This window comes from Aplysia californica, unplaced genomic scaffold, assembly GCF_000002075.1.
Source record: "Aplysia californica isolate F4 #8 unplaced genomic scaffold, AplCal3.0 scaffold01247, whole genome shotgun sequence".
NCBI classification, from domain to species: domain Eukaryota; kingdom Metazoa; phylum Mollusca; class Gastropoda; order Aplysiida; family Aplysiidae; genus Aplysia; species Aplysia californica.
The window spans coordinates 138,674-151,613 of NW_004798517.1; the positions used below are offsets into that span (position 1 = coordinate 138,674).

At 36.9% G+C, this 12,940-nt stretch overlaps 1 protein-coding gene across 1 annotated transcript; it reads right to left on the minus strand.

Annotated features, from left to right (window-relative positions):
* Positions 1-2,093: 2,093 nt before the first annotated feature.
* Positions 2,094-11,331, minus strand: LOC101856072 (DNA polymerase epsilon subunit 3). The gene is made up of 5 exons (XM_005112358.3): positions 11,229-11,331; positions 8,388-8,454; positions 6,397-6,482; positions 4,044-4,162; positions 2,094-3,131 (listed from the first exon to the last, which is right to left on the minus strand). The coding sequence occupies exons 2-5, from the start codon at positions 8,451-8,453 to the stop codon at positions 2,905-2,907; spliced, it is 498 nt and encodes a 165-aa protein (XP_005112415.1). The 5' UTR covers position 8,454; positions 11,229-11,331; the 3' UTR covers positions 2,094-2,904.
* Between the last annotated feature and the right edge of the window lie 1,609 nt (positions 11,332-12,940).

A 12,940-nucleotide genomic window follows, 5' to 3' on the forward strand; every position in this document is an offset into this window, starting at 1 on the left:
CGGACATCTAGCCTCAGTGTCTACGTACACGGTAACCGGCAACCGGGCACGTAGTCTCAGTGTCACGTGCGCGGTAACCGGGCAGTTAAGAATTCCAAGTTCAGTTTTTGTCATCCGGTGTTGCCTTCAACTTCAGCCCTCCCCCGACTGTACATTTATTTTTTTTAAATCAATAATTGTCCCATTCCAGAGCCCTATACTTCGTAGCGCACAGACTTTGAATGAATTTTGGTGACCCAACCGGTACTCACAATGTAATGCGAAAGCACAGGTTCACTGACTGGTAACGATGGTGAGTCCGACAAGATGCGTGTATAACTTTCTTTTTTTAATTTCAACAAGTGACAGCACAGGACAAATATTGGTTAATCTTCATTCCGGTGGTATACCGTGTACGTAGATACTGAGACTAGGTGCCCGTGACCGTGTATGTAGACGCATGCATCATGTACGAACAATAATAATATTCACGCGCGCGCACTCACACACTCACGTACACCTCACACACGCATACACCTACTTTCTTATCACACGCACACGCTTACACACAATAGATCTAGATCTAGGCCTAGCCTATGTCTCAGTTTGTGTTGTACATGATGCATTCCGGCCTGAATGTCCGGTTATAGCTTTTAGAGTACGCTCAGTAGGCTTGAGCTGGGCCGGTACCATGATTCACGTAGGCTTATCGGCTCTGTATTCCCACCATTTCGTATTTAAAATTCTGTTAAAATTAAAGCGTTGATGTATTTTTGCCTAAAATTGCAAGAAATTGCGAAAATTGCAAAAAATTGCGGGTTTATTGCGAAACTCGACGAAAAACGCGGCTGCAAGACCGCGATTTCCTGGAGGGCCAGTATTGGGCTCTTCTTCACCCTGTACAGAAGACTTGAGTTCGATTCCTGAGTGGGGAGAATTTTTATCCAGTATCTCTGTCTTTCTGGTGGAAGGTTGTATTTCTCTCAGCCTGGATTGGCCCTAAAGGCAGGGTGGAAGCCTGCTTCCTGATTGGTCGAAATAGTATTGATAGTTGGGGCATCACAAAAACTTCTCAAATTACATTTTTATGATGTAACAGGCACAGTATAGTCCACAAACACTGTTGATATTGTTACTACAGACAAAGTATCATTCTGCTCCCTGGTACAAAGTACAACAGCAGCATGTCATTCCAAAGAAGAGAATGTTCCTCCTTTTTTGTGGGGGGGTAAGTGTTTTACAGCGCTCACAACTGCATAAGGTCCTAAAGATTAAACTTTTCCAGTAGGTAGGAATTGAATTTAGCCCGGGTGGCGGCCAAAGCCTGCTCTTATCGATTTTAGACCACGAAGGGATCTTTAACGTCCGTAACTTACACACGGGTCCTCCGAGATTTTTTATGCCCTTGTCCGAGAAGGCTAGGTGTAGGTCTTTCCTACCAGAAGATCAGGGGTGTGGCTGGAAGACAGCAGTAAGAAGGAGCCAAGGAGTAGCAGTAGAAAGGCGGCAGAAAGAGTCAAGAGCCCAGAGGAGGTGGCTGCAGAAAGAGGAGATGAAAGCAGACGACAGAACATTGCTAGAAAGCAGGAAAGGAGAAAGAAGGAGCAAACCACATCAGAGCAACCACCAACCACCAAGGACGAAAATTTAGACAGACAGAAAGAAAGGTTGAGTCTATCAGTGACCTTTTCTGATTGAGTAAGGAGATGCACATCAACACAATAACAACAGTCATATAGAGCAGGAAGAAAGACGGAAACAAAAGAGGGGGGGAAAAAGAAGTAAGACGAACCTGTGACACCCTCCAACAACCCACTGCAATAGTTATTTTTTTAACCCTATCTGTATGTCGTGTTTTACTATCGTATCCATATATGACATTGGGAACTCTGTGCCACCATTTTTCAAAGAGGAAATTTACTCGTTATTCCGATCCGCACGCTTTCCATAGCAGTCTGTCAAAATGATTTTTGAGAATTACTGAAAGTTCCAAAGAGATCTTTTTCTAAGAAGTATTCTAAAATGAGAAGAATACAACCCTGGGGGTACAAAATGACCCCAGGGCGTACGGATAGGGTTAAACATAAATGGACACACTTCGACAGACGCCTCCCTCATTGTCTCAATTTTGTTTTATTATTTCACATTACCTAAAAAAACACAATGATTTACAAAGAGATTCTCGCACAAATGCAATCCCCCAATCAAACACAGACACTAGCATACTTTATGGTGCATAATGAAGACACCATAACATTCTATTTTAGTTTTAAAAACAAACCACAAACTCAATGCACACATACAGCTGGAAAAAATTTCATTTAAACACTCTTCAGCCATTTCACACACACATATATATAAGCATACACACACACACACACACGAATACACACAAACAAAACTGGGGATAAAGCAAAGGCACTCATTCAAGACATACAAAAATGGATGCATATATATGCCACGATCTTCTTCACAATAATGACTGAAAAAGTAACATATCAAGGGTGTTATTCTCTAACTGTATAACTGGTTCCTTGACAATTTTTCAAAAGGGAAAAAAAAAACCCCCTCAAAAAAATTCGTCTTCGTATCAAAATGAGGAGAGAAGACACAAAAGTCAGCCCATCATAATTTTATACTGTAGTACAGTATTGTGCATTATACTGATTCTTTACTGAGAACCCACAGAATGATAGACACATCGTATCTGCACTTGTTTTGTGTCAAAAATAAAATGTATACCTACTTTGTCCAGTAAGACTGTTAGAGCATAACGTCATTGATTTTGACATATGAAGAATACAAAAAAAAAAGGAAAAAAAACCCCCATCAAAACCCCCCCCCCCCCCCTCCCCCAAAAAGAAAAGAAAAAAAAAAAAGAATCAAAGATTAGAGAAAAAGAACCCAAAGAAACAACCCAGAGTGCTATTCCCCAGAATCTTCCACCACCTCCGGACTGCTTGCGTCTCCATCCTCAGCGTTCACCGTGATCTGAAAATCCTGGTCGTCCCCCATCGCAGCCGCAGAGGAGTTGTTCTTCTCTGCAGCCTCGTCTTTCTCCTCCTCCTCCTCCTCACCTCCGCTTTCTTCAGGTACAGGAGCAGGCTTCTCCTTCTTTTGGCTTTTCTTCTCGCTCTTTTCTTGACGGAACGCTGAAAAGTCCAAAAATCTTCGTTCACTTTTTAATAGAGGCACATCCAAACTATACTAAAGTAATTGGTGTAGTACAAGGGAAAAGTAAGTTAGACAGACAGAATGCGGCTTTGTCGGTTTGAGCAAACAGAAGCACATTAACATACTAACAGTCACTCAGCGCAGGAATAAATGTGTAAGACAGACAGAAAAGAAGAAATACCTATCACTAGAGGCGCTGCACAACCCCCCTCCAAAAGGAAATAAGAACAGCAATTACTGTGACCTGCTACATAAGTGAAAAAGTGGAGAAAAACAAAAACAGCTTGTGTAGAAGAGAAGAACACTGACAGAATAATGGTCCGTTTTTTAGTGCTGGGAAATACCAAAACAGACAGATGTAAAAAAAACCCACAAAAAAAACAGAAGGAAAATAAAGAGGTACAACATATTAGTGACACTCTCCAATCAAACATTAAGGTAGCAACAAGTCTCCATATTTATTTGATATAGGCCTACTTGGAATGAAAGTGAAAGTACAACAAAAAATGTATGAAGAAAAGAAGTAAACCCCACAAACAACCCACAGATAAGGAAGGGGGGGGGTTGTTGTGCCACAAATAGAAAGATAAGATAGGAAAGGCAAGGCAAGGTGGTAGGAGGAAGGAAAGGAAGAATGTTGCCCTCTGCATTCTCCACAAGCCCTCACCTCAAGTAATTAAATTCCTGCATGTGGTTGAATGATGTATCTGATGTGAATGTACATTTTGTCAGCTGTACTTCTCTTTTCATACTGAATTTTAACGAGAGTAATATATATAATTTACATTTTTTATGTATACCTGCATGTGTTTTTACAGTCCTGTACAGCCAAGAAATAAAAAATTTCCCTCTGACATAATAAAGTATTATCTTATCTTATCTTATCTCACCTTCCTGACACTGCTGCAAAGGTTCAATGAACTGTTCAAACTCCATGTCCTCCATTGCCGACAGAACATCTTGAGCGTTGATCGTTTTCCTTTTGCTCTTCAGAGCAAAGTTATTGGAGCTGACGACAAAGATATAATAATAACAATAAACAGCATTTGTATAGCGCATGCCCACACTCAAAAGCAAGCTCTATGCGCCTTCCACTATATTATTACCCCAGCAGATCATAGATCACTCAAACATTCTCAGCTTCCCGGGAAGCATATATATAATAGAGAAATAAGGGCTGGTGTTCACAAGTGAAAAGGCCATATGTGATGCATTGTGGTGAAATCAGGTGCTCGTCAATGAAATTAAAGAAAAAGGCATTTTCCCATCGGTCTGGCAATTTTTATCAAAATTTTGTTTTTTGGCTAACACCTTTTATGTTCATATGAAAATACATTTCCATGTGAATTTTAGTGAAACATCTTGTTTAAAGCCTCAAAGTATGTAATATTCAGTTTTCAAGGACTCTTAAGCTATTGAAGTTACCAAACTTTGGTGGCCATTTTCTCATTAATTTAACCACTGAAAACAGGCTACCTCACCTTCTTCAACCCGAATATCTCGACTTATATATATTGAAGCTAGATGGATATTTTTTTCATTGAAAGCAAGGCAAATAAAAAAGCTTTCAGATGATACCAATAACTCCACATGCCCAAAAATTGACGAGAGCCTGATTCCACCTCGTCGAGACACATACTAAAATATACAATCCAACATTGCAATTTTCTTGAATGTCTCAATCTGTGTTACAAAAAAGATTTTTTAAGAATTACAGTGTTGCACGCACATAGTGAAACATGATAGCCGCGATAGCGAACATGTTTTCAGGTCCCAAATTTTTATCTTTTTTTATGTAAATACTTTAGATTTTAAAAATGCACACATAGCACATTCAAATGTACTGAAAAGTCAGAAAAGATGTTTCCACCCCACCAATTTCTCGATGTGCATGCTTGACTGTTATTAACCCTATCGGTACCTCATGTTTTGCTATCGTATCCATACGACGTGGGAACTCTGTGCCACCACTTTCAAAAGAGGAAATTTACTTGTTAATCTGACCCGTACACTTTGCATAGCAGTCTGTCAAACGTTTTTTTGAGAAATACTGAAAGTTTCAAAGAGATCTTTGTACTAGAAGTATTCTAAAATGTGAAGAATACAACCCCAGGGGTACAAAATAACCCCAGGGCGTACGGATAGGCTTAACAAATCTCATACAATTAAAAGTATCAGTATCACTAAGAGAGAACAATTGAGTATACAGTGACTTATAGGTACATGTTAATTTTTCCCCACAGTAGTGTACTCTATAATACCCCACGATATCCAAGAAAAAAAGCATTACACACCACTATTAACTCTTTATTTCCGTGGGGGGTAAACTTACTATGCCGAGGCCCCTTCTTGGTACTAAATCTAAAATGGAAGAAAATGTCACTAAATTGGTCATTACATCAAAATAAGTGAGTCCGTTTCGATAGCTCTTCATCTAATGAATGAAATCCCATTAAAAGAGACCTGTTTTCAGCAATTGCCTAAAAGTACTTTGACGTCTAAGTCGTCAAAGAGGAATGTACCTGAGCCGCAGGGAGCAGCTCGCCGGAGATAAAGAGTTAACGATTGTTCTTACTGACTTTAGCAAAAGGCTAGCTTTCACTTCCACAGACAAAATATTTCATAAGTGAGGCATGTATCTACACGACACAGTACCCATCCAATACAATGATGTGTCCCGCACGCTCATATGACCTTATGCAGTTATGAGCGCCGTAAAACACTTACAAAAATAAAAAACAATACAACTCAGTATTTAGGAAACAAAATGAAAGAGAACCCAACTACATATAAAAAAAGGAACCAATCACTCATCAAAGTCTCAAATCAAGGTACCAACTACACCTTTAAAGCCAGAACATCAGAGCTGAAGGCCACATAGAATTAGAATAACTGAAAAGGCTTATATTAGAGAAAAAAACCCCAACACTTTTAGACTCCAAATAATAGCTCTAGAAAAGAATGTTATGTAAAGAACGTTCACAATGCCACAGTTATTCTTTTTTTCCAATAACAACCACACCAATAAGGCCTTTCTCCTCATCAAAAAAAAAAAATCCATTATTAAAAATTAAAACACACACAATAAGTAGGATGCTTTGATCATTTGAAAACAAAAGACAACATATGCTTTAAATAAGTTTTCCTAAGACTTTAAACTCACTCACACTAAACAAAGCCAACATAATCTTCAAAGAGGTGAAGCAAAGACAATTCAAAAACAATTTGTCGTTTCAATCTTACCAGGAAGTGGCGTAAAGCACAAAAACACTTGCCGCTTTCGAGATAGCAAGCCTCGCCTCTTTTGATACTGCCACACCGTCTGGTATCTGTAAAAAAAATGCAAGGCATCGTGGTGAAGTCAGGCACTCGTCAAAATAACAAAATTGGAGAAACAGGCATTTTCCTAGCAGTTTCGCAATTTTAATCAAATTTTGGGTTTTTTGTTCAACACTTTGATGTCCAAATAAAAACACATTTCCATGTGAATTATATTGAAAAACGTTGATTAGAAGCTCAAAATATGCAATTTCTTAGTTTTCAAAGACTCTTTAGCTATTGAAATTACCAAACTTTGGCACCCATTTTCTTGCTATTTTTACATCTGAAACCAAGTGAACTTACCTCTTTACCTCTTTCAATTACAACAAATATCTTCACTTCTGCTTAAGATAGATGGGTATTTTTTTTCATCAAAAGCAAGATAAATGAAAAAGCTATAAGATTATACCAATAGCTCCATATATATGCACAAAAATTGATGAGCGCCTGATTCCACTGTGCCGTGACAAAAACACTCAACAGTCAATCAATGTCTAATCGATTATACTCTTTCTTGACAGCGTTCAATGACATGACAAGAAATGAAGAAATGAAAACTTGGAAAGGAAAATGTATCTTTGTGATAATATAAACACACAAAAGAACAAAATTTCTCCACTGACAATGCTGAAATTGGGTGGGGAAGATGGAGACATCAGTCAATCGGTAAGTAATGATATATTTAGCAGGAGAAAATAAATAGAAACGGATTAAAAGTTTTAAAAAGTTACAAGAAGATATCATGTTAACTCTAAAAAGCATTCTTTACACAAACTCAAAGTGAAGTCATATAAAGTATGAAACTTCACAATTAGAGAAGGCTTGGAAACAGAATACAACTTCGGCTCTATCCGCAGAAAAAACAATTATTTCGAAAGAAAAATATGGACAGAACATATATAGAGTTAAAATATGGTTACTCTTCGGTTAACAATTTTCAAAACAACCTGAAAGGTCAATACAGAGGGGCTCTTTCTCAAAGGTATTCAATGAACAACTATTGACGAAGAAAAATAAAAATTTAGAAAAAGGACAAATGAATGCAAAGGATCAAGCTGTTTCTGAACTTGTTGGCACTGAGACAGGTTCATGTCTAGTAATTTACTGTAATTCTAGGGAGACACTGCCATATCTCTCCTTACCTTGTGTAAACGGTAACACTTAAATTATGATCGTTAGTACAGTTTTTTTCACAACAAAAAAATGGTGTGCTGTAAAAAAAAACGAAGTGTATACAGACCCGATAAATGGGAACAAAGTCACGAAGTATACAGACCCGGTAGGGGAACTCTTTTTTTATTTCGGATAGTTTCAGCGCCCAGACCCGTACTGTGTGTGTGTGCGAGTGTGTGTGTGTGTGTGTGTATGAGTGTGAGAGAGAGAGAGAGAGAGAGAGAGAGAGAGAGAGAGAGAGAGAGAGAGAGAGAGAGAGAGAGAGAGAGGGGGGGGGGGTAACTGCTTGATTGATATTATGACATTGTTCTTTTCTTCAAATTGTGTTTCCTATAACTAAAAAAAACAGAGGAAAAAAGATCGTTCATCGAAAAGACATCCGCAATCTTCATTTAGATCTAGGCTAACCTCGAAACTAGATCAATGATTTATGTAAATTGTCTGTCTAGATCTAGACCTAGGCCATAGATCTTGAAGAACCTAGGTCTACCCTGAGCCAAGAGGGCGCTGAAACTTTCCGAAATCACAAAAGAGTTCCCCTACCGGGTCTGTATAACTTTGTGACTTTGTTCCCGGTTACCGGGTCTACTATATACACTCCCGTAAAAAAAAAAGATGGAATCACAGGCACATTAAAGTACAAATCCATTTTCTGCCAAGAATAGATAAAAATTCTTGAATAAGTGGAAAAAAACAAAACAATCCCAATCTCTAGAATCCATCTATTTTAGAAACCTTACTGCATCTTTGATGATCCTTGTGACTACAGCATTTGGTAAGTTCAAGTCCTCTGGTCTCTCTGCCATGCTGGAGAAAAACAAGAGACAAAATGTTCAGCTGATTCCTTGTGGCTAGCAACAGATTTTGTGCAAAAAAACTATTTTTTTACTTTTTGGTCATAAAACATGGGTCTTAAGTCATATTTAAAAAAGGAGGAACTTCCCACATGATCACGACAATAGACCATTTTCGCAAGACACCCATGATTCATTATTATATTATAAGGTACCAGGACTCCGAAATTATGCAATATTATGCATTAAACCTGACGTGCTACTGACTGAAGTGTCTTTAGTCTTTAGTTTAGGGAGTGTCTCCACCTACAAGGTAACTAGCAGTGCCTACCGAGCGCGTTTTGTTCTGCCGATTTTTGGTCCCCGCAGCGGGGGTGTTTCGTGGGACGCACTAACGCAAAGGTTGTTGTCCAGGGTTGGTGATTTTTTTTATTTTTTAAATAAAAATTTTACAAATCGATTTTTTTAATTATCAGATTAAAATTTTAAAAAAAAATTTGGTGGCTAAAGGTATGTTGTTTTTGTGCAAATTGCATTGTTTTTATTTTTACTAATGATTAATTTAAGCAACTGCAAAAGAAAGCCTTAATCTGCTATATCAGTGAATTATGGCTACAGACAAAAAAATGAAGAAAATGTCAGTCTAAAAGGAAGGGGGGGGGGGGGTAATTATGCATAGATAAACTTGCATTTGATTACAGTGTGTGTGTGTGTGTGTGTGTGTGTGTGTGTGTCTGCGCGTGCTTGCCTAAAAAGAAAAAGAAAATGCTAATTTCAATTATGAAAAAAAAAAGTAAATTGAATACTGTATTATTTTACAGTGACAGGGGGGAAAGCAGACTTTTAAGCTGCATGATTATATTAGTCTAGTAAACCTTATATCTGTTTTATAAAACCAAGGAAATGAATTCTGAATGTTTAAAGATGTAAAAACAGAATACATTTAAAAAAGTGATTTAAATCACTGAGTTTTATTTTTAAAATCAAGTTGATTTTAATTAAAAAAATCAACTGATTTAAATCGACCTGATTTAAATGAACCCAACCCTGATTTCAATTATGAAAAAAAAGTAAATTGAATACTGTATTATTTTACTGTGACAGGGGGGGGGGGGGGAGGAAGCAGACTTTTAAGCATGATTTATTAGTCTTCTAAACCTTTTATATCTGTTTAATAAAACCAAGGAAAGGAATTTTGAATGTTTAAATATGTAAAAACTGAATACATTTTTTAAAAAGTGATTTAAATCATTGATTTTTATTTTAAAAATCAAGTTGATTAAATTTTAAAAATCCACTGATTTAAATCAACCAAGCTCTGATTTTAATTATGGAAAAAAAAGTAATTGAATACTGTATTATTTTACAGTGACAGGGGGGAAAGCAGACTTTAAGCATGATTGTATTAGTCTACTAAACCTTATATATCTATTTAATAAACCCAAGGAAAGAAATTCTGAATGTTTAAATATGTAAAAACTGAATACATTTTTTAAAAAGTTATTTAAATCACTGATTTTTATCAATCAAGTTGATTAAAATTTTTTTTAAACCCAGCTCTGATTTCAATTTATGGAAAAAAAAGTAAATTGAATACCCGGTACTGTATTATTTTACAGAAAGCAGACTTTTAAGCATGTTATAAATTAGTCTGCTAAACCTTATATCTGTTTATGAAACCAAAGAAAGGAATTCTGAATGTTGAAATCGGTAAAAACTGAATAAAAATACATTTTTTAAAAAGTGATTTAATACACTGATTTTTATTTATTTAAAAAATCAAGTTGATTTAAATTTAAAAAATCAACTGTTTTAAATCGACCTGATTTAAATCAACCCAACCCTGTTGTTGTCTTCAACTCGCTCTCACGCCGCTTCTCGTGAATGGATTGAATGAAACTTGGCAGCCAATCAGAAAAGAGGTCAATCTCATAGTATGCAGTTTGACAAACTTGTACCCATCCAAGAAGTAGTAGAAAACGTTTGCGAAAGTGGTTGATGTGGTGCGCTTTGAAGAGTGTTTTCAAGAAAAATAAACACCGGCACTAACTGGGCACCAAGTCTCAGTATCTAGAATCTAATCTAGATCTAGATCTAAGTCTAGATCTAGTCTAGGTACCAGGGGTGAAAAGCAATGCCTTGCTGCGCTGGTTAGTAGACTCTACTTATGGAAGTGCTATTCTCACCCGGGGTGAGAATAAAAATACGATCTAGATCTAGATCTAGATCTAGATCTCTACCTCTCACCCCGGGTGAGTAGTAATAGATCTAGAATCTAGACTAGATCTAGATATCTAGATCTAGAATCTAGAACGTTTGTTCACAGCACAGAATTCTATAATTCTGTTATCACAGTGTAGAATTCTGTGGTTCAGGGTGAACGCTTCACTGGTTGGCTGAGGCTATAACGGTGAACGCCCACCGGGTGAGAATAGCCACAAGACTCGCCTGCGCTATTATCACCCGGGCCCGGGGTGAGAATAGAAGAGGTGGCCTCTAGATTACTTATAGATCTAGTGGGGTCACTTTACTAAGTGTATGATACTTGTCACTCATTGAACTGTAGGTGTAGGCCTATGATATCTAGATCTATCTAGATCTAGATCTAAGACTAAATAGACAACAACATTAATGATTGTTGTTGAGATTGGTCATTGAGTTGACGAATTGTCATGGTTATAATATTATTATGGTATGGCGTAGCCAAGCTAAACTGGGGCTCTTTTTTGTCTCTTAATAATAGGGTGGACTAAGCGAGATTTCTATAGGGCTTTTAAGAAATCCTACCTCACACACTTGTCAGGTAGATAATGTCGAACAACACTAAGACCTTTATAATCAAAAAGAATCTGCAAGTCGAAAAAAAGTTTAGGCCAAGAGGCACAAAAAAACAAACGAAGTGATGCACATTCACAAAATAAATGCGCGTACAAAGCAGTAGTCACCAACAGTCAAAAACCAAACATGAGGCTACCAGATTTCATGAGGCGTTGCGTGTCAATTGTATTGTATTGTTAGATAATAAATACATTTAGTATTGAAAAGTAGGTTATCTGACTTAAACAATATATTAATCAAAAATCATATTGTTTACCTAGCATCTCCCAAATATATCATGTCAATGTTGTAAAATCATTGCTTTATTAGTATATATAGATGAAAAAAGTAATGAAATGAGAGTAGACCAAGCGGCATTCTGTGCATTTACGGCTGACAAAATTTTGAGATGGCGCGGAATTTAATGCAAAACAGAAACTATCTAGGAGGCACGAGACAAAGCTAAAAAACAAACAACCACACAGTGTGTGGTTGTTTTGTTTTTTTATAGCTTTCACACAGTCTGAAAACTGAGAACCTCGGTCGATCGTACTTAAAAGGGGGTAACTCTATGATCGTACCCTAAAATTTCAAGAAAAGCGCTGCAAACAGTGGGTCTATTCGTGAAATTATTGTTCTGATCGAAAAGCTTACGAGTGTTACTGTCAGATCGGATCATTATATTAATATGGTGAAACATATGTCAGATATGTTCTATTTTGTAATAATAATAATAATAATAATAATAATAATAAAAATGATCATTATGATATTAATAATACATGTAGTAATAATATAATAATAAGCTCTAAATGTATATGTAATTGTAAAGCAAAAGTCAACATCTTGATTTTGATTTTTTGTTAAATTTGGCGATTGCGATATGAGACAATAAGGCTAGAACGTGTAATCTACTTATACCCTCACTCACACACACACACACACACACACACACACACACACACACACACACACACACACACTTAGGCAAATGCACACTCGCGTTCACAATAAAATAAACTGAGAAAAGGGGAGCGAAGAAGTGTCTTGGGATTGGGAAAAAGGAAACTTTTATTTTTCTTACTTATGGGGGAGCTGGCCAGGGTACGTATACTTGTAAGCTTTGTTTGTTTTTGGTTTTTGCTGGTTTGTTCGGGATGGGTTGTTTTTTTAAATATCTTTGTTTTGTTTTGTAATTAATTGTAGTTTGTTATTGTTATTTTGTGTAGTTTTATCATTATTATTATTTGTTGTTGTTGCTGTTGTTGTTTTTGTTTGTTTGTTGTTGTTTTTTTTGGGGGGTACACTTCGTTAGCTCAACTGGCACCATATGCAGGACCATGTGAAACGGAGTTGATATTGCCCTAGTTCAAATCCCATACTGGATGTTCTTGCTGAACTCCGGCCTACGTCACAGCTCAACAACGACACTTTTTAGTGGCCAAACTTTTTACAAGAAATAAATTGTATAGCCAACTCATTATGATTTTTGCACTAAATGTTCTCAAAATATGCGTTCAATAAAGATGGTGTAACAAAATTTTTTTAAAGGATTGACTTGCTTATTAATAGCAATATTAATTCAGATGTAAACTAGATCTGTATCAGGGGCGGCTGGTCCATAGAGCACGGTCGTGCACTGCGGCCCAAAAGTTTTAGCGCACAACACCCTCAAAGTGACA

Coding starts and splice junctions, on each gene's coding strand:
- LOC101856072 (XM_005112358.3), bottom strand. CDS start 8,453: ATGGCAGAGAGACCAGAGGACTTGAACTTACCAAATGCTGTAGTCACA. Junction 6,483..8,387: donor CAAGGATCATCAAAGATGCA/GTAAGGTTTCTA, acceptor TTTTTTTTACAG/ATACCAGACGGTGTGGCAGT. Junction 4,163..6,396: donor GTGCTTTACGCCACTTCCTG/GTAAGATTGAAA, acceptor CTTTGTCGTCAG/CTCCAATAACTTTGCTCTGA.